The 21,539-nt window shown below is 43.0% G+C and overlaps 1 protein-coding gene across 1 annotated transcript; it reads left to right on the top strand.

Annotated features, from left to right (window-relative positions):
- Positions 1–5,481: 5,481 nt before the first annotated feature.
- Positions 5,482–13,459, top strand: CCDC59 (coiled-coil domain containing 59). The gene is made up of 4 exons (XM_037045930.1): positions 5,482–6,066; positions 7,042–7,354; positions 10,627–10,723; positions 12,957–13,459. Exons 1-4 carry the CDS (start codon positions 5,913–5,915, stop codon positions 13,116–13,118), a joined length of 726 nt encoding a protein of 241 aa, XP_036901825.1. The 5' UTR covers positions 5,482–5,912; the 3' UTR covers positions 13,119–13,459.
- Positions 13,460–21,539: the final 8,080 nt, after the last annotated feature.

The following is a 21,539-nucleotide window of genomic DNA, read 5'->3' as shown; positions in this document are numbered from 1 at the left end:
TGGAGAACAGGGGGACGGTGACCAGAGGGGAGGGGGAGGGAATTTCAGGGGAAATAGGGGAGGGATTTGGAGGAACAAATATGAAGGATACACGGACAACAACTAAGAAGGGTGGAAATGGGAGGGAGGGAAGCACGGCGGGGGGGGGGGGATGGGATGGGAGTAATAGAAAACTGTACTTGAAAAATAATTAAATAAATTTAAAAAAATTAAACATAAAAAATTTTTTTGCCTTCATATGTACAATTACCTGACCACAATGACTGTATCTAAAATAGCATTTCTCTCCACTGCTACCACTTGCATGCCATGTATTTCTTTCATTGTATTCACACTACCTAATACTACAGACAGTCTACTGTGTATTTACTCTCACATAGTTTGAGTATTACTATGTATACACTCAAACATCAGCTCCACATGGGCAGGGACGTCGTTGTATTCAAGACCATAACAGTGGGGCCTAGAACAAGGCCTGGTAGGTAGAAGGTGCCCAATAAACGTTAGCCAAATAAATGAGTGGATTAAGTGCTGCTGTTTCTTGGACATATGCTTAACCCTTTCTATGTATTAACTCATTTAATTTTCATAGTACTCCATCAAGGAGATTCTGTAATTATCCCAAAGAATTAAAGGCCATGTTAACCAAGCTTTTAAGTGGGGGAGCCTACTGGGGACTGCTCTGCCTGGTTCCAGGAGTTGTAAACTGTCTCCCATGTCTAAGGCTGTGAGCGACCTGCGGAATGCGAGCCACTGAGGAGACAAGGCTTTCCTCTAGCAGCAGGAAATGCTGCCCCTGCTTCATCTCCCTGCCCCCAAAGTATGGTCAGGTGGTCAGAGACAGGTGAGACCCCTCAGAGAAGGGGCAACCTAGGCCAGACACAATCACTTGGGAGGCCATCATGGAAGGACTCGGGGGGCTTGAACAAAGAGGGAGTGATGGACCCTCGCCTCCTGGCTGTGATGAAGCCCAAGTCCCCATGTCCTCTAGGAGAAGCACTTCCTAGTGCTCATCCACTTAAGCCTAAAAACCTATGATGGGGAAGGCAGTGCAAGCCTTGTGCTGGGAATAGTGGGCTCCCTGGGTAATTAGGCCTAAGAAGGAATATGTGAAACCCTGTGAGACCTGCTTTGTTTAAGAATTCTTTTAGTTAGATAAGGGCCCAAGCAGAAAAAGAGTTATGTTCCCAAAGTTCTGTAGCCTTTTAGCTGACAGGCCCTGATTTAGAAGAAGCCCTAATGGTTCTTTGTATACTACTTACTGTTTATTGCTTGACAATGATTAATAAGCTGTACCTGAACTCCTGTACAAGAATCTCAATAAAAGCCTGACTAGGCAAGGGTCATGGAGCTCTCTCTCTCCTGGTGAGAGAGTTGCCCGGCTCTAGGGGACCGGTTTGTCTTGGCCTGGCAAATGTGACTCAGCTCTGTTTGGAAACCCTACAGACGCAAAGTGGTGGGCAGGAGCCAGACCTTCAAACCGAGTTTTCCCATGGGAATCAGGCCTAGAAAATGCATACAGATGGTTACGGCTTGCTCTTGCTAAAACTCCCTCACCCTGGTCTAAAACAAATATGTATTGTCTATCTTCAAGGTAATATCCAAAGCCTGTATGAGTTCTCCCAAGGACATAGCTAATGAGCTCATCGTCATTCCCCTCAGCATGTTATTTTTATTTCCTTGATTGTACCTACAATATAGACAATAATATTTTATGTGACAGATAATAAATCTTTCTTTGATGTAAGACCCCAGTAAAACAATAAAAGCCTGTCAAGGCAAGGGTAGGGGCACTCTCCTCTTGAGGGAGTGGCAGAGGGACCATAGACACTCTCCCCTTGAGAGAATAGTTGTGCCTGTTCCCTTTTTCCACACAGGACTGTTGTCGCCTGTGCATTGATTCTCGTCATCAACCACAACAGGCGGACTCTGCTGGACAGGGTCTGCGACACCTGGCCGCTGCAGTGCTCTCCCCGAGAGGGTGGCCAGGCCGTTCTGAGGCTCTCCCCCCTTGAGGGAGTAGCCGTGCCAGCCCTTTTCCTAAACAGGACTGAGTCATCCGTGTGAATTTGTCTCATGTCTCATCCATGACACCACGCGCACTGCTTATCAGTGTACGCAAGAGGAGCCAGGACTTGAATTCAGATAGTCTGTCTGCAAAGCCCATTGTACCATCTGCTCAGGCTGTTTTAGCAACATACCACAAACAAGGTGGCTTTAACAACAAATACATTTTCCAATTCGCAGTTCTGGAACCTGAAAGTCCAACATTAAGGTGATGCCTAAGTTGATTTCTGGTGCAGCCTCTCTCCTAGGCTTACAGGTGGCTACCTTCTGGCTATATCCTCACATTGTTTTTCTCTCTGTGTGCCCTCCTGGTATCTCTTCCTCTTCCTATTGGACTAGGGGCCTCATTAAAACATTAATTACCTCCTTACAGAGACCATTTCCAGAGAGTCACATTGGGGATTAGAGCTTCAACATATAAAATTTGGAGAGACACAATTCAATCCATAACACCCATACTTTATGTCCTTGAAATATAGTTATTCTCAACATCTTTCCTTTGTATTTTGGAGAATCAAGACTATTTTTAGCTGAACAGAGAATAACTTTCGGGACTCTGACTGGGCCAGAAGATCACCTGGCAAGAGAAATCTACCAAAATGGCTACCCTGAGGATTTTCAGAAAATACTTCGTTTATAAAACACCAAATAACTGTGCCAAACATCTGTTAGTGTACTTCCACACACTGTGCATTAGCTCGTTGCAGCTCTGGGAATTGTGTTTATTTGTAACTCCTCATACAAAACTCCTCCTTACTCTTTGTGAGTCCCTGATGGAATATTCCTTCTAAGCATAAATTATAAAACATATATTATTTTTAACACTATAGGCAGCTGTCTGTAAAATTGAGTATTTTCTATAAAAGAGTTTGCAGGGCCAAAGACATTTCATAGTTGAACAATCGAGCCTAGATTCTATCTTTGTTGGATAGATACAAAATTGATCAACAGGAGCCCTGGCTGGTGTAGCTCAGTGGATTGAATGCGGGCCTAGGAAGCAAAGGGTTGCCGGTTCGATTCCCAGTCAGGGTACATGCCTGGGTTGCAGTCCAGGTCCCCAGTAGGGGACACATGAGAAGCGACCACACACTGATGTTTCTCTCCCATTCTTTCTCCTTCCCGTCCCCTGTCTCTAAAAATAAATAAATAAAATATTTAAAAAACATTGATCAACAGGTTTCCCCAAAAGATGTTAAAAATTTATTCCTAGCCTAAATAAGTGGTGTCATTCATTCATTCATTTACTCACTTGCCAAATATTTACTAACCACTTACTCTGACCAGGCATTGTTCCAGGCACTAGGTATACAGCAGTGAACAAAACAATGCTTAGATTCTTAAAGGGGAAACAATAAAAATAAAACAAAACAAAAAATAAGAATGTATTAGTGTCATAAAAATATCAGTTTTGATGATCATGACCTTTGGAATTCATTCCTAAATAATTCACAGTAGACTTTTATCATGGTGACAAAGAGCTCAGACTCCGTGGTCAGAGGACCTAAGTCTGAAACTCCATGAAGAGCTGTGCCTTTGGCAAATTAACTCAAGTTGCAATTCCATAACCTGGGAGAAACAGAACCCATCCTGCAAGGCTGATGTATATATTAAAAGAGAAAATGTGCAAGAAAACACTTAGTAAATAATAACTATCAAGTAATCCTATTATTAGTAGTAGTAGTAGTAGTATTTAGCATATGTAAGATAATCTAATTCTTTCATTGCATGAAGACAAGGTTAAACCCATATGAAAGTCTTGGGCTTTATATTTTTTTAAAAGGTAGTTTCTCTTCTTTTGTGGGGAAGCTACTATGAGTCATTCATTCAGTCATGTAACAAATGTTCATTGAGCATTTAATGCATGCCAGTTATTTTACTAAGTACTGGGAATACACCTATTTATAGGACAAACATGGTCTCTGCTCTTTTTGAGTTTAAGTTGCCATATTATCATAAGTAGTGGGTATTGGGAGAGAAAACTGAAGATGTGCCTAAGTTTTCAACAATAAACTGTCACATTAAAGAAACCGATATTTACCAAGTCCTATTTTATGAGACTTCTCTAGTGGTGTTTTGCATTCAGAGAATGACCAATGAATAGCAGGGGCAAGGTTAGGAACACCTGGAAGCAAAGTAGGAGAAAACCCAGGAGCCCATTACTGTCCTCGCAACCTTCTACTTCTGAAATATACTAGTTTTGGTTGAATCTAAGAAACTCCACAGCCTACAAAAATTCAAGGCACACACACAGTAGATACTTTATAAACAATTTTCAAACGAGCTAGAAAATATTCCAGATCTTCACTGCCACCTCCTAGTCCAGGATACAATCATCTTTCTTCCATTCAATAGTATTGAAAATCTCTTCTAACTGGCCTCTCAGCTTTTGCCCCACTAGTCTATTCTTCAAATAACTATCAGAGTCGTCTTTTCAAATGTAAGTTGAGTTATTATACTGACCAAATGGCTCCAAAGTGTCTCATCACACTTAAGATCTAATACCCTCCCAAGGCTACCTAGAAAGTCCTGGCATCCAGTCCCTGCCTACCTCCCAGACCTCTACACCGGCTGCTGTTCCGCACCTGGTTCCAGCCTCCACCAGGACCCGTCCGGCCCGCCCTTTCCTGCCTCAGGGCNTATTCTTCAAATAACTATCAGAGTCGTCTTTTCAAATGTAAGTTGAGTTATTATACTGACCAAATGGCTCCAAAGTGTCTCATCACACTTAAGATCTAATACCCTCCCAAGGCTACCTAGAAAGTCCTGGCATCCAGTCCCTGCCTACCTCCCAGACCTCTACACCGGCTGCAGTTCCGCACCTGGTTCCAGCTTCCACCAGGACCCGTCCGGCCCGCCCTTTCCTGCCTCAGGGCCTCTCCAGTTCCCAGGGCCAGAAATCCCTTCCTGTGGCTCATCCTGGGCTGGCGCCTTCTCGTACTCCCGACCACCTAAGTTACAGTAGCCTCCTCGCACAGTGCTATCACATTTGCCGGTTTTTATTTTCTTCTTGGCCCATTATCATCATCTGAAATTATCTTGATGTCTTAAGTGTTGATTTCCCTTCTGTAGCGTTTCCACAAGGAGTCTATAAGCATTGTCAGAACACTGTTCCTCGTTTCCTCCCAGTCAAAAATTATTGCTGAATTACTCACTGAATGAAAACCCCCACCTGTTTCTAGTTCTCTTCAAACTGTGGAAATACACAAGCACCCAGAGACGAAAGTGAGATCCCGAGACAGTGTGTCCGCACCACCCCTCCGATAATCTGATCCCGGTCTCGGCTTTCCGCTACGGCTAGCCTCGCAGCCCGGCCCTGCGGCGCACCCAATAGTGCTGGGTTTTCGCTAGAGGGCAGGCTGGGCGGCTCCCGACCACCTTTGTCTTCCAGTCTGCTCCGCCCACCCGCCATTCACCTGATTCCTGCCCGGCTTCCACCAGGGGGCGCGCGTGCGAGGGCCGGGCCTCTTCCTTTCCCGTCGACCTCTTCAGCACTGTCAGCACAGTTTCTGGAGACAAGTCGACCAGTTTCTCCCACACTGACTCCGTGTAGAAGTCCACTGTATGTGCATTGGAAATGGGTAGGGCTTCGTTCAGGAACTGCAGCAGCCCCTGCAACGTGGCACGTAAGGTGGACAAGTCGGGAGTCACTGGGAGAGAGCGAAGAGCCGCCATGAGGCTCACCCTCCTGAGCTGTAGGTGGCGCAAATGTGGTGAGGCGAAAAAGTAGCGCAAGCCCGGTAAATAGAGCTCGGATCCACACTGGAGTTGGGCGATTGATTGCTTCGGTCTGGTGACGTATTTTCACAGCGCCTGCGCTGGTTTTCTGGTCACGCGGCTGGTGTGCAATGGCGCCAGTGAGGCCTGCTGCGAGATGGTCGAAGGGAAGTTTTGGGGCGCAGGACGAAGGAGGGTCTCCGGTCGGATTCAAGAGTAAGAACATGAAACAGAGGACGTGGCGACCTAACCCTCGGCAGCCCTTCGTGGGGAGCGTTCACGAGGGTATGTAAGAAGGCAGTCTTTACAAGTTTTGAGATTTGTGAAATCTTAAAATACGCGGCGTGCGGAAGTAGGGACGGAGGATTTAGGAACTAGATTCGGCCCTGCTTGGGGCAGAGGGAGTCATTCCTAAGTCAGCTGTGACCGTGAGTGTTCCAGGTTTGGATGGGAGGATGAGGTAGTGTCGCTAACGCTTTATCTTTAAACGTCTTTCCAGATTTACCCGCTTCTTGATCAGGGCTCTCTCTCTACAGTTCTCCACGAAACCGTAAGCAGAGAGCATTTAGGGGTCTAGCTGTGCATCTGTTCTGGAAAAGGGTAGAGAGTAGGATAGGGCCAGAAGGCTGCCCTGTACCCTTGCTGATTACAAATAACCCTCAGCTCTCCAGTCTTTTATTGATCATCCTTTCCTGTTTTAGCTTGTGTTTATATAACACTTCGTCTTGTCTGTGAGTTTCCCCCAGATCTTGCTTGGAACGTATAAACGTTAAATAAGTTCAGCCAGCTGCTTAGACAGTCATACACCATCTTCTCTCTTTTGTGTTGAGTTACTTTTAAAAATAGGTCCTGTAGTAGTTCCTCTAAGGTAAAAACAATAGTTGTGATGTGTGGGTTTTTTCCCGTAAGTATTGTTTGAAGACCTAGAATAAGTCTTGTAGATGATTTAGCGAATTGTTTTCATTTGTGAGTTCAATAAACTGGAGTTGTGCAACACCGTAGTTATATTACCTTATTTGAGATTCTTTCTTGAAGTGACTGCACGACTGTTTCCTGCTCTTTTTTTGCAGAGAACCAACTTACTGTTCACTCCGTTCACTTAAACTTGTTTTCTTGCAGAAATCTCTCAAAGCAAAACAAAATTATTCTAGTGTCTGAATGTGATAGTGAAAAAGTTTTTCCGTTTAAAATTAACAGCTACATTTTTCATGCAACTTATTTTCTGAGGAGGTAATTAATGATTGTTATTCTTCAATGTAGGACAAGGCTTTGCATTTCAAAGAAAATTGAAGATTCAGCAAAATTACAAGAAATTGCTATGGAGGGAAAAGAAGGTTCAAACTTCACAGGATTCCCAATTCACAGATCGATATCCTGACCATCTGAAACATCTGTATTTAGCTGAAGAGAAAAGACTCAGGAAGCAACTTAGGAAAGTTAACCAGCCTTTGTCAAAACAGGTTAATCAGGCTTTGCCAGCAGAACAATGTAAGGTTGACCAGGCTTTACCCGAAGAACATGGTAGCATTGACCAGCCTCAACCAGAAGAACAATGTAAAGAAGAAAGAGTAAAGTATGTATTGTCTTGAAACCCTTTGTTTTAAATTTAGTGTTTTATGAAATAAATTGTACGACAATTTATGTAGAAATTAGAATTATCATTTGAGGCATTTTAGAAATTGTGGTATAATTAGGTGAAGATCTTTTTCATGGAAGTTTTCTTTTTATCTTAAATGATTGAACCAGCTAGGTTAGCTTAATTGGAGAAGTAGTGGAATGGGAATGGGAATATCTGGATTTTAGGTTTCAGCCTCTCAAGTACATTTAACTTACTTGAACTGGGGTTAATGCCTGGTGTTAACAAATGTTTTTTAAAAATAATTTTTGAGAAGTATAGTGTGGTGGTTAACACTGTGGATGGATGGACTCAAGAGATGGACTTAGCATATTGGTGCTCACTGTCTTCTCTAAAATGGAAAAGATAAGTAATTCACAGTTGCCATCTTATACCTCATCAGGAGGGATCATTCACAGACTCTGTGGTGTACCTATCATCACTAGATGAGTTTATTTGTTAGAAGGTACTTTAAAAAGTCTGTGACCCATGGGAAGTGCTACATGAGTGCTAGCTACTGCTCTGCTCCTGCTGTTATCAGTCCAGGTTGTGTCGTTCCCCACCCCCCCACCCCCTCCCCCCAAGGATGTTGACTTAGTCTCAGTTAAAAAAGAAATTGCATAACTCCCTAACACTTTGTTTTTATAAGTGGTGCCTTTAAAGTTGTTTCTGTATATATCCCATGGTAAAAAAAAAAAGCTAAAATCCAAACTTGCAGAGAAGCCAGGTGTTACTTGGGACCATAACTTTTAAAAATTTTTTATTTATTGATTTTCGAGGGAGAGAGGAAAGAAGGGAGAAAGAAAGTCAGAGAGGCATTGATTTGTTGTTCCACTTATTTATGCATTCATTGGTCGCTGCTTGATGTTCCCTGGCTGGAGATCAAACTCATAACCTTGGCCTGCTGGGATTACACTTTAACCAACTGAGCTACCTAGCCGGGGTGGGACCATAACCTTTTACTTCGCTAAAATTCTGTCCCTTAAAATTGTGAACTATTTGTGCCAAACATAATAGGAACTGGGACCCCAGGGGGAAAAAGGAAAGACACACTAAAAACTCAGCTTTTCATTAGCTTTGTCCACCATATTACTGAGTAATGGGTGTAAAGCTCAGGCAGAAAATTAGCACTAGAAATGTAGGAATGAATCATTTCCAGTGATAATTGAAGTGAGGAGAGTTTAATCATGACACAAGATTCTGATCTTAGGTAAAAATAATATTTTTAAAGATTTATTTCAAAGTGAAAGTGGAGGAAAGTTGTCATTAGAGTTCAATAGAACTGTCTTAAATGGGAAAAAGAGGAAAATACAAGTGATAGGTTTGTCGGTACAGAATTACCCAAGGTAGGGGATTAGTCAGCTCTCTAATACTTCAAAGTCCACGAAAAACAAGACTGAGAACAGGTCTTTGTGTTTGTGGTCCTAGCAGTCCTTGGTGACCTTGGAGAGAAGATTTTCGATAACCCTGATGAAGTTTTTACCCTTACATGTACCATCATCCAAAGCCACAGTCATGGATATGACTGACTAAGAAGAATGTGGAGACCAAACAACATTTGGGGGAAAACCTGAAGTTAAAAGAGAAAGAGGCTCCAGCATGGCCCACTGAGCAGGGGCAGTTAGGATAAGAACAGAATGTCACCAGAATGAATAGAATAGAATTTTCAAAAGTAGCAAATGGGTCAATTGAGACTGGAAAGTGCCTATTGAGTTGATGATTGTATTGGGCTGGAAGGTCATCACTGGGTCAGCATGGGTGGTTTGATTGCAGTGTGAGAGCAGAAGTCAGGTTGCAGAGTTAAGAAGTGACTGTGATGTGACTATTATAGTCTATTCCCTGTTCTTTCCAGACACTCGACTGTGAATGGATAGGGAATGGGAGGAAGGATGAGAGATTGGATCAGAGAAAGGATCAGAGATTGGTGGTGGGTAATTTATGTATTTGCTTTAAGGAGGTTACTGCTGAAATATTTTATACTCTGTTACGGAGTTGGTGTAGTGAAAAGTTGAGAGACAGGAAAAATGAAGATTATTAATGAATCAGATAGCCTGAGGAAATGGCATCTGGGCCTAAGTGTTTGAATTAGTAGCAGCAGGGTGGTGATGCGGACACCAGCCCACAGTGTCCGAGGCGTTGTGGATGAGATGAGACAAATTCACATGGACCACTGAAGTCCTGGGGAGGAAAAGGAACGGCATGGCCACGCTCTCTAGAGGAGAGCACCCTGACCCTTGCCTTGACAGGCTTTTATTGGCTTTCTAATAGCATGCATCAAAGAAGGTTTTCATTCATTATGCTTAGGTTTGCTTTAGGTAATTACCTTTTACAGATAGCAATGCAAGGGATGTTACTGATTACTTCTTACAGATTAACAAGGAAAAAATGTTGCAAATGCAAGGCAATGATAAGGGTAATTGGTCTGGTTACATGTTAGTCCTTGGGAGAACTAGCACCGACTTCAGGAAGTTACTTTAAAGTAATGCAGTAAGCTTTTTCTGCCTCAACTCAAAGTGAGGGAGTTTAAACAAGACAAGTCACAAAGCAGCCTAGGTATAATGCAGGTCTGATTGCCCACAGGAGAACCAATCCATGGGTTTGGCTCCTGTGTGCCACCACCTGCCTATGGGCTTTCCAATAGGGCTGAGCTACAATTGCCATTGCCAGGCAGATCGGTTCCCTAAGGGGCAGGACACCTTCAGAGGGGTGAGAAGTACTTCAAGATAGAACGGGTCTAAGTGGAAACGTGGTCGCTTGCACTAAGTACATGAACTTCATCTCTAAGGAGTAGAGACGAAGTGGTCAAAGAACTTTGGGTTTTAAATTCATATACACCCACAATTTCCATTATGTCCATCAATTTAATGCCGTCTTTAGGCTGTCATTCCTGCCATTCATATGCTGGTTTTCTGTTGTTTGTTTTTGTTTTAAATTTTTTTTTAGCATTCTAGGATCTTTCAGATCTTTCTGTATTTTCCCTGGTAAAATATTTCTCCAAGACTCTTAACTTAACCACCTTGTAATCTATCTTGAAAGCTGTAGTAACTCACTTTTAATAATGTTACGTATGTACTTTGTTGATAAAACTAGTGTCCTCTTTCCCCTTCTCTCTTCCCTTCTATTAATTTGCATTTGTTAAATTTTACTACACGAGTGCTATAGTTGACACTTGTCATAATTTTAGTTATATTGTTTTGAATCATTGTGACTTATTTCTTTATCTTATAAAGGTTTGTTATGATTCCAAAGAAAAATAAAAAAACATCAAATCAAAAAGCACAAGAAGAATATGAACAAATACAAGCTAAGCGTGATGCTAAGAAACAAGTAAGATCTTTAAAAATATTTAGATTTATTTTTCCTACTTATGCAAAATGTATATAGAAACTGTGTTTCTGAGCGTGGGTTACATAGTATGCCCCTGTAAATATTTGGTAAATGAATGGCATGAGCAGAATTGGAGAATTTCAACATATTCCAATTCCTCAATTACATTATCCTAGAGAAATGGTCAAAAATAGGATTTTAAAGATGTTGCTCATAGGTTAATCATATGAGCTTCTGGGATAATGTTTACTAAGGGTTTGTTCCAGGAACTTGCACCTTTAATAAGAAACTCATGAAATTCTCATGTATAATAAAACTTAAGAACCACTGACATGAGAAAAATGCAGGTGATTTTCATAATTTTACATTGAGGCAAGTAAAAGCCAGACAGGAGATGAATAAAATTTTTTTTTTTTTACTATACAGAGTTGGCCTTACCAATTAAAAAGCCTACTAGATTAACTTAGCAGAAAGTTACTACTCTCTGTAATCATTAAGAAACCCAAAATTAAAGTAGACTTTTCAAGTGAGGAAGACAAAATTATCTACAACTTAAACAAAATTATCACTATCTATCACTTTAAATTCCCCAAAGATGGCACGAATATGTGATTTTTTTAATGTTTTAGCTTTAAATTTGTGTAATTAAGAAAACTGGACCCAGTCAGGGCACATGCCTGGGTTGCAGGCCAGTTCCCAGCAGGGGATGCACGAAAGGCAACCACACATTGGTATTTCTCTCCCTCTTTCCTTCCCTTCCCTCTAAAGGTAAATAAATAAAATTTTTTTTAAAAAGCCTGGAAGTTTCACATCTAAAATTTTTGTGATGATTCTTAAACTGGTGGCAGGCTAAGATGAAGCAGAAACATTTCTCTGTTGAAATAATGGACCTTTGTTTCATAGCTTAGTATTTTCTCCTTTTTTCAACCGACCATCTGATTCCTGCCACCTTTGGAAATAGTATACCAGGTGGAGTACAGTAAGGACCACTATACTGGAAAACATGTAATGCCCTCAGGTGTCCTTCATGTAGATAAATGTTAAGGCTTCGTAATTATGAAAATTGACACTCTCTTAGATTTCAAATATTAATAGCCAGCATGAGACACCAAACTTAAGAACATTAATTAAATAAGGACCCATAATTGATGGTAAGATAATTTACTTTTTTTGTTTTACTTTGTGTAGTGAAACTCCATAGGGATAAACTGTACTCCAAATAACTAAATTCACAAATAAGTTCCAAATCTTTGCGTGCTGATTAAAATAAGTGAGTTGCCATACCACAGGAGAACATAAGTTTAAGCCGTAATGGCATAGCATGATAGAGAATTGCTCAGACTTTGAATTCACAAGATCTGGATAGGAGACATGCCTGTACCAGTTATTTAGGTTCTTGGTCACATCACTTTCCATATCATTTAGCATCACCTCCTTGTCTGTAAGATGAAGATAAAAAACTAGCATAGGAGTTTTAAAAACTAAAATGTACTATGATGTATATGATAGTACTTGCTTGATTAATAAGTCACCATACAAATTTAAGGCTGTGACATTTGGGGGCTATATGCATTACAGAGATTGAAAAATGATGCACATAATACAGTATTTAAAAACTTACTTGACTTTATATTCAATTTAGTAAAAATATTACCGTGCATTTTAAGTAGTGCTTCTTGAGTCTATACACTATATAACTGAAATATTTTTCCTTATACTCAAATGAACTTGAGTCTTTGTCTCAGCAAATGAAATGAGCGTGGTAATTCTTAAGTGATTAAAAATCATAGTGCCTAGCACAATGTTTTGCACAATATGGTATGTAGCCAAAAGTTTTTCCATAATGAAATCTCACATGGCAAAGTAAAAAGAATACCAAATATTCTGGAAATGAAGATTTTAGTCTTACATGGACTAGAAAAACTCTTTTAAAGTCCTTTTTAATTCTTCATAAGGTCTAGTTAAATGATGAAGTCATTCATGAAAATGTCTTTTCTGTGCTCTGATTTTATTTGCATACAGGTAATTAAAATTGTTTAATAACTTTATGTTATAGCATTTATTACAGTGAAAATGCAAAACGTACACTACTTTTATTAATGGATAACACAATATTTTGAAAATAAAAGGGACAAACCTAAAGTGCTTACATGATGATACCTGTTTCATTGCAATTTCTGGACTATATCCACTGTTTGTTACTAAAGAAAATTATGTATGTTAATAATTTCAGGAATTTGAGAGGAGGAAGCAAGAGAGAGAAGAAGCTCAAAGACGCTACAAAAAGAAGAAAATGGAAGTGTTTAAAATATTGAGCAAGAAAACTAAAAAGGGCCAACCAAACTTAAATTTACAGATGGAGTATCTTCTTAAAAAAATACAAGAACACAGTTAAATCGGACATTTTGTTCTCAAAGTCAAGGATTAAAAGATCTGCTCTTTATCCAGTTCCTTTGTGTATGTGTAATGTACTTTCTAACAATTCACTAAATTTGTCAGAGTAAACTGGATTGCTATGCTATGTTATGCTAGATATAAAGTATCCAAATGTTTGTTCATATAGAGGAAAATTTCCTATATGTGCTCTACATAACATGATTTGTTTGTTTGTTATTTGGCCATGAGGGAAAGGTGGCCTGAATAGTTGAAAGAGCCTTCTATTTGGACTACAGGTTCAAGAGTTCAGTCCTTTCATGCCCCGTAAAATTCAGATGAAATACAATGTTTGAAAATAAGGGAGCAGAGCTTTCAATGGAACTTCACCATGAAGTTTTCAGTTTAGGAATCAACTGTTAGCAGTTTTAAAATTCATTTTAATAATAGAGGCAAAGACTCTCCTTGGACTTAACTAATTTATTTATTTTAAAATTAAGCACATGTTACAGGGGAATGGACTTTTTGGAACTTGAGAGTACTGTGCCTGAGTGCTGAAACCGCCTGCCACCCCAGCTGTTTAACAGTGGGGTATTCATAAAGCAGAGTTTGGGGTAAAAACTCAGAAAGCCTGGTGCTTACAAACATCTGAAAGTGGGTGTACATAGTTTGTCAGTGTCAGATACTGAGAGCCCAGCAGTGTCACAGCAAGAATTGAGCTTTCCAGACCCCATCACATGTAAGAACGCTGTCACCAGAGCGCTCCTGGTGTGCTCTCTGGCAGTGCCCCGGTGAGCCTAGATAAAGCACGAAAGTGCTGCTCCTGCCACCTTGCAATCTGCAAAATAAGAAAGGCCTGTCAACATTTTAGACAGTTGACTGTACAATGATACTTGTTTTTAAGATATTAGAGGCAGCCTGAAATTGCATTAAGGTTTTAGGGAGTCTTTGCATTCTGCTGATCACTCTGCATTTAAAAGTGTAAGAGGAGATGCTGAGGAAGCAATGTACTAAAGGTAATTCTTTATTGCCTGGAAAAACAATGCTTAGAAATTTACAATAGGTAATACTACATTTAAAATAAGCAACTCGGGAAACCTACATTTGGCTACACCCTTCCATATCTTTCCAAGTCTACCCTGCTGTCTCTCAACTGTGTGCCTTTGCTTCTGCTGCTATCACCACCTGGAAAACCGCCTTCTCCAGTGTCCCGCCCACTCTCAGTGACCAAATTCCTACTCATTCTTTGAAACTCAACTCAGTCATCCCTTCCTCCAGGGAACCCTGCCTGACTTGAACTCCCTCACCCCCCCCCCCAACCTTGTTTCATCCCCACTGATTTCACACACCCCATACTTGTATTTCTCCTCTTCCTACCCATAATTCAACTAAAATTTCAGTTGCTGTGTCTCTCTTCCCTTCTAGCCAGTAAGCTGTGGGAATAGTGACTGCATTTTAGTCATGGTGGCAATCCTAACAGTGATCAGAAAAACCCTGGCACAGAAGAGGCTCGTACTGGTATTTCTTGTCCTGCGCACTGACCCCTTTGCTTTGCCTCACTCCAGATCTCCCTTTCTTGAGAAGAAACTGCATACCCTTGGGCACACCTGCCATGAAACGTTCTCTTCCTTAGAGTGGCCGCTGTGTAGGGCTGCGCAGCAAATGTGGTTTTGTCATCTATTCACTCTGTCGTCTCTATCAGGAGTTCTGAAACTTTTTAGTCTCAGAAACCCTTTCTAATCTTGCCAGTTATTGAGGACAGCAAAAGGCTTTTGTTTATGTGAGTTACATCTATTAGTAGTTACTAAATTATAAATTAAAAGTATGAAATTAGAAAACTATAAAGTCCCTTAAAAATAACAAGCCCATTACATGCTAATGCCAATATTTGGGAAACACAAAACTTAGAGTGACATTATTCTGTATCAGGGTTTCTCAGCCTTGGCACTATCGAAAGCTTGAACCAGGTAATTCTTTGTCGTGGGCTGTGCTGTGCATTGCAGGATGTTTAGCAGCATCTCTGGCCTCTACCCACCAGGTGCTGGTAGCACTCCCTTGTCCCAGTTAGAACGGCCAAGAAATTCCTCAGGTCACCTGGGGGATGGACAAGGACAACATCACCCTGGCGAGAACCACTGTTTTATATTTCTGCAAGGCTTTTCAATGTCTTAATAGGAGATGGCTCAATTTTTATTTTTGTTACCACATTCAGTCTGTTGCAATGAAGTATATGAAGAATTACAGCAGTTGGAAAAGGGGAAAATGTTTTATTAGCTTTTAAAAATACTTGTGCATAGTCATCTTTGATACTACAGTGAAACTCAACAAAAAAAGTGGTTTTTAAAGGGTAGTTGTAACTTGGAATCTGAAAACTTAATGACCTTTTTCTGTTCTATGATATTAGATATGTTAGTTTATCTTCAACTTTGAAGGGATCTTTTTCCCTTTGGTAGCATCATACACATTCCTTACTTGAGAAATGTTTATGGAGCTCTTTTCCATGTTGACACATCTCATTATACAATATAAAAGAAAATGCATTTGTTACTATTCATTTTATTAGAAAGAAATTAAATGCTGGAAAGCTATCAAGGTCCCAAAAGCAGATTCAATTTTTCCAAAATTCAGATTTCCTCTTGAAGCTCAAATTTTGTCACTGGCAAAAATTACTGTTATTTGTATTTGCTGAAGTGACTGGCTCACTTCTTTTTGACACCAGATACCGACCTCTAGATAAATCACAGACCATGAATCGTTCTCTCAAGTAAGAATAGTGCCCCGTGTAAGAAGTGGCCAGTGCCGTCTGCTGCCCACACGCCCGCACAAGTGCTTCTCCAGACCGCCACTTCGGTGTGGGACCGAAGGGCTTGATGCGTGCTCCCCTTTCTGTTACCGAAAATCTTTTAAAGAGCGTCCTCAGGAATTGAGATTTAACAAAATTAATGTTTACTGCTGCAACGAGGACAGTCCTAAGTGGAAGTGGCTTGTTCCTTCTGCAAGCCCCCGCGTGGGGAGCACTGGTGGCCAGGCCTGCCTGGCGTGGAACTCAGGCAGAGCCGTCTGCGGCCCCACCCCCACCCGCGTCGGCGTTAGTGTCAACACAGCGACAAAGGCAAATAACATCTTAGCACTGCTCTCGCTGACCCCCGCAGGGCTTTGGGACTAGATGACATTGCTGGTCATGTTTTACTTTCATCAAGAAACTAACCTGTGGCAAGCATCGGTCTTGAGAAAACAGCAGTACCATGTATGTGATGAGCTCATGAACTGTCAAGGAAACCCTGGTGGATTCAAAGTTTCAGGCTGGAGGGGCCCCTGGAGGAGGTGGTCTACCCCTTTGGTGTAGAGATGGGCATGTGTAGGCCCAGCGAGGGGAAGGAACTCGCCCAAAGCCTCACAGCCAGGTTCCTGGGCACTTTGTATGGTGTCGACACACGTCCACCTGCAAAAAGATCTTGTACTCAGAGTGAACAGGCTTTCCTGTGGTCGGCATATGTATTGTTGGTTTATGCTAGTGTTCTCCCTCCAACATTCAGGGGGTGGCCTATTCTCTCAAGCCTCTCGACCTGTAGTTACTTTAATTGCTTCCCAGGGGTATGGAGGTAAGCCTTTGGGCTCTAACAGTTAGACCTCCAGTGGAATTGGGTAACCAAGAGGACCCTGTAGATTTTACCACTCAATTAGGCTTTACCACAATTTATAATTACTTAAGAACTCCCCCTTTCCACCTGCATCTTGGCTCACTTAAAAGTAACCTCTGGAACATTTTCCATGGGAACTGCCTTAAGTAAGGTGCCTTGAGGTTGCTAATTTTCTTGGTCTTAGCCATCTCTCTGAACTATTGTGCCTCAGGGCATTGCAGAGAAAAACTGGCCATTTTGCTCTGTCAGTCTGGAAGTAGAGAAAGTAGATGTGGTTCTCCACATAAATAAGCTGCAGAACACCGAGTCGAAATTATTAATGACAGTTAAGAGGAAATGTCTTCCCAGTGACCTGCAATTTTTTAGAGAAGAAAATGCCAGACCTGCTTGGTTTTCACACCATGGGACTGAAAAATAGGGATGCTTTCTTTTGGTTGCTTTCAAGCAGCATGAAGAGAGGATGTATTGGCAAAATGCAAAAGTACAGAAAATTTTACGAGAGTCTGAAATGGAACTTGAAAATTATTTCTAGCCATGTTTTCCTTGCATTTTCCTCACTGGATTGATCCTAGACCTAATATCCCAAGTGGTCTCTTCAGTAGCTGCCCCTGGGGTTCCCCTGTCCAGGGCCAGAGGCTGGGCTGGGAGGCCTCTTCTGGCGGCCCCCAGCACTCGCATCCTTCTACCAGATGCGGGCCCACAGGGAGGATTGTAATGTGCAGGGCAGCTCTGTGGCCCCAAGCAGCTCATTGAACAAACACCCCTGCTGCAGTGCCCCTCCCCTGGTGTCCCAGATCCCCCAGGCCTAGGGATGGGATCTGCTGGTTTCTGGGACTCTTCCCAGGACTCTTGCCTCACCAGGTGTGCCTTCCCAGGTAAGGCCTCCCAAGATAGTGAAGCCCTGAGGTTGTAAAACAATGTTGGGGGCAATGAAGGGCAGAGGAGAGTTAGAGCCACAGCCCTGGTCACTTTGGCAAAGTGCTGGCTGCCCTGGAGGATGACACAGAAATACCTACAGACCTGAGAAGTGAGCATCTCTGGGGAAAGGCAGGCAGGGGGCAGGGAGGAAAGAAAGGTCAATCAGAGGATTGCTCAGCCAGTCAGTCCCATACATCAGTAAGCGGAATAGCAGCTTAGTTGGCCATTTAAAAGGGAAAAAAAACCCAAAAACAAAAAACACATACACACCTGTTCAAAGTTTCAACCTGATGGGGAGAGAAGTAAAAACTCCTGGATGGGATCCTAATTTCATATGACCCAAGAACATCTCCTAATTTCATATGACCCAAGAACATCTCTAGGTCTCCTGAGGTTGTTCACTGAGCTCCCACTGGGTGGTGGGCCTGGTGCCAGACCCCAAACCATGGCCATTTGCACATGCTGGCTGGACACTAGGGTCAGCAGGTGAGGGAACTTGTTGGAAATGCAGAATCCTGGGCCAGCCCTGGCAAAGCTTTAGTTCGGAGGCCACTGCTGCTGGCATTACGAAGAGGACGTCATTTCCGAACTCAAACACCTTTCCTTCTACTGGGAGATTCCAGAGGCTGCACACTACATGCCAGTGTGACCTGGAAGTGGGGTCAAGAACTGGGGAGCACAGAATCAAGGGACATCATCAGATGACGAACTCCCTTCTCTGCGCTTCCACCGTGAGGGGGGAGCAGGCCTGAACCAGCTCAGCCGGAGGCTGCTGCACCTGTTCTGAATGGTCCCAGAAAGAGCCCTGAGCTTCAGCTGGGTGCTGGGGCTCAGCCACTCTGGAGGGTCCACGCACACGTCTCGCATCAGGTCCTCCGTGATTTGGATCCTTTGTCCTGCTGTTCAGATAAGTCCGTTTCTCAGACCCAACCCCCAACTCGGGCTGTCACACCTGCCCACTCCAGCCATTAAAAGTAACCCCAGCCTCTAAAGAAGCATTGTCTTCAGTGCTCAATGTGTGTTGGCTCATGTGTTTCTTTTTTCTTTGCTTTTTTCTTTTTATTGAAGTAGCATTGGTCAATAACATTGTACAGGATCCAGGTGTACAATTCTATAGTGCATGTGTTTCTCAGAGAAAATTTGTGATAGGCTCTTCCAAGTATCGGGAAGCAGTGATACAGTCAGGTGACCTCAGGTCATGGGGCTTATTGTAAGGAAACGTAAGGAAATAAACAAATGTGAGCAATAATCTATCTCTTAGCCTCCTAGGGAACTGGACCATCATGGGAGCCCTGAAGGGCCCCAGGGGCCCAACACCAACTCTAACCATGCATGAGCTTGGTCTCTGTCTGCCTCTAGCACTCACCATCATTTTAGTCTCATCTGGCTCAGTGTCTCCCCGGCATTGCTTGTGGCTTCTTTGCTCTCTTGTCAGTACCTCTCAGTGTCTTCTAACCCCTAAGAGGGAAACCCCTCAGGGCTGGGTCCCCATCAAGGCCACCCTGCTATTTAGTCTCGAGGTGTCCACTGTTGGCTCAGGCACTAATCCTAGGCCCAGACACCTGTAGCCAGGATGGTGGTGTCACAGGGTACAAAACATGGTGACCAATGGGTAAGGAATGGCCTGTGGTTGCTTTCTTCAGACCTAGGTATGTACTTGAGAGGGAACAGAGGTGTTAAGGAAAGACTGTCAGAGGCACGATGAGAGAGCTGTGACCAACCGCCGAGGCCACACCGAGGACAATTGCCAGTGTGCAGACCTTGTCTGAAGCTCTTCCCAATAATATCCACCAAATCTTGAGGTGTAGCCACATACACCTCTCCACTTGTATGTGGAAAAGCCCCAGGGCATTTGCCCATGTTATTAGAGTCCTCATACATGCCAACCGAAAGTTCTTAACAGACTTGGAAAAATAGGAGTTGGGAAAGATGACCGGTGACCACATGCCTCCACTGGTGTCAGATGACTCACCCCAGTGCCACACTGCCTCCCGCTGAGGGTGTCAGAGCTTCCTGGCCCCATAGGCCTGCCTCGAGCCCCTCCCCCAGCTCAGGCTCTGGATTCAGAGGTGGGTTCACTTATCAGGGCTTCTCCCACTTGCCTTTTAAGAACTTGTAAGGGGATGGTGGGAGGCAGCAGCAACCAGAAAGAGGCCCAACTGCCCCTGCACAGCTCCCTTCAAAGTCAGAATCACTCGTTTCAGAGGTGAATACTCAGTTTGCTGGGAAATGAATCACCAGTCTTCGTGAGAGCCCACATTGTGTGAAGGCACCTTAGAGCTGCAGGTGAAGGGAGCTGGCAAGGAAGGAACCCATCACAGAGGAAGCCATTCATGGCTGAGCCTTCGAAGACAGGGGAGGCCAGGAGCTAAGGGAAGATGTGGGGGTGAGCACTGTCAACCTTTCTCAAGTGGGAAACTACATTTCAAAGGAATAGGGGCTCCCAGTCCTTTACCACAGCCTTTGTGGCTGGCAGGTTGGAAAGGGAAGGTGAAAGTTGGGGAAGGTACTTCCAAGCCTGCGGGGTAGGGAACATAACAATGCAGATGAGGAGCCTCAAACAAGACAGAGGGAGTGGGGAATCTGGTTGAGAGGTGGGGTGCCACCCCATTGCTGCTTCTGTCCTCCCCTCTCTCCTTGCCACTCTCAACAAAGGAAGAGCCATTCACCCAGCAGCGAGGAGGTTTTCACACACACCCAGTGAGGGCAGCTCAGTGGGAACTCTGGTGCCACAAATCCACCTTGCAATCAGGGCCTTTCTCCCATTTGTGCTGAACCACCACCCTGATTGTAGGGAGGAGGTAGCAAGATCACCTGCCCTCTGGCTTCTGTGCTTGTTGAGGGCATATCTGGCAGATGGCCTTAACCTCCAGTCCCTCTTCTGGTAACAGAGGGTCAGGGGAGGGATACAAGAGTGGAGATTGCTAAACTGAATTGGGCTAGGTCTTCCCGACTCTTAGTTGCTCTCCAGCAAAGAGCCAGGGCAAGCAGGGCAGACTGAATTTCCATTGTGCAGATATGAGAACTTGAATCTCCAAGAGGTTGGGTGCCTTGTTGGTGCCTTCCCCCACCCCACCAGGGGCACGAGAGATGTGACAGGGCTGCAGAATAGAGTGAAAAGAGTGTGATCCTGTGACCACAAAGTCCTGGTTTTCAGTCCAGTTGTCTCTTGTGAGCTATGTGACAGGGAAAGTTCTTGCCTTTTCAGAGTCTGTTTCCTCATTTATACGAGGATAGTAAGTTTCACCTGAGAGAGAATGCCTGGGGTTGAAGCAAGAAAAGGCATAGAAACTGTTTAGCTCCTGGCCATGAACTAGGTGCTCCATAAATGTTGCTTTCCTCCTTTCTTTGAACTACATTTCCCAATGAGACCTTGAAAGTGTGCTAGGGCTGCCCTACTGTACACCACCTCTCAGGAGGAGATTGTGGTTATCTCATCTACTCAGCCAGGAGAGAGGAAATGACAACCTCCCACTTAAAATTGTCTTTAAAATATCTTTTATTGACTATGCTAGTACAGTTGTCCCATTTCCCCCCTTTTACTCCAGTGTGCCCAGTACCCACCCCCCTACACCCCACTTAGTTCATGTCCATGTATTGTAAATATAAATTTTTTGGCTTCTCCACTTCCTATAATATTCTTAATCTCCCCCTGTCTATGTTGTACCTACCATTTATGCTTCTTATTCCCTGTATCTTTTCCCACATTCTACCCCCACCCCCTTGCTGGCTGATAACCCTCCACGTGATCTCCATTTCTGTGATTTTGTTCCTGTTCTAGTTGTTTGCTTAGTTTTTGTTTTTAGGTTCAGTTGTTGATAGTTGTGAGTTTGTTGTCATTTTACTGTTCATATTTTTATCATCTTCTTTTTCTGAGATAAGTC

The sequence above is a fragment of the Sturnira hondurensis genome, unplaced genomic scaffold, assembly GCF_014824575.4.
Source record: "Sturnira hondurensis isolate 20B ecotype Veracruz unplaced genomic scaffold, ASM1482457v3 Scaffold0004593, whole genome shotgun sequence".
NCBI lineage: Eukaryota > Metazoa > Chordata > Mammalia > Chiroptera > Phyllostomidae > Sturnira > Sturnira hondurensis.
This window is presented reverse-complemented; position numbering and strand designations above follow the sequence as displayed.

Excerpts from the sequence above, each read along its gene's own strand:
- CCDC59 (XM_037045930.1), top strand. The coding sequence starts at position 5,913 with ATGGCGCCAGTGAGGCCTGCTGCGAGATGGTCGAAGGGAAGTTTTGGG. Across the intron at positions 6,067-7,041 it reads CGTGGGGAGCGTTCACGAGG|GACAAGGCTTTGCATTTCAA; the intron begins GTATGTAAGAAG and ends TCTTCAATGTAG. Across the intron at positions 7,355-10,626 it reads TGTAAAGAAGAAAGAGTAAA|GTTTGTTATGATTCCAAAGA; the intron begins GTATGTATTGTC and ends TATCTTATAAAG.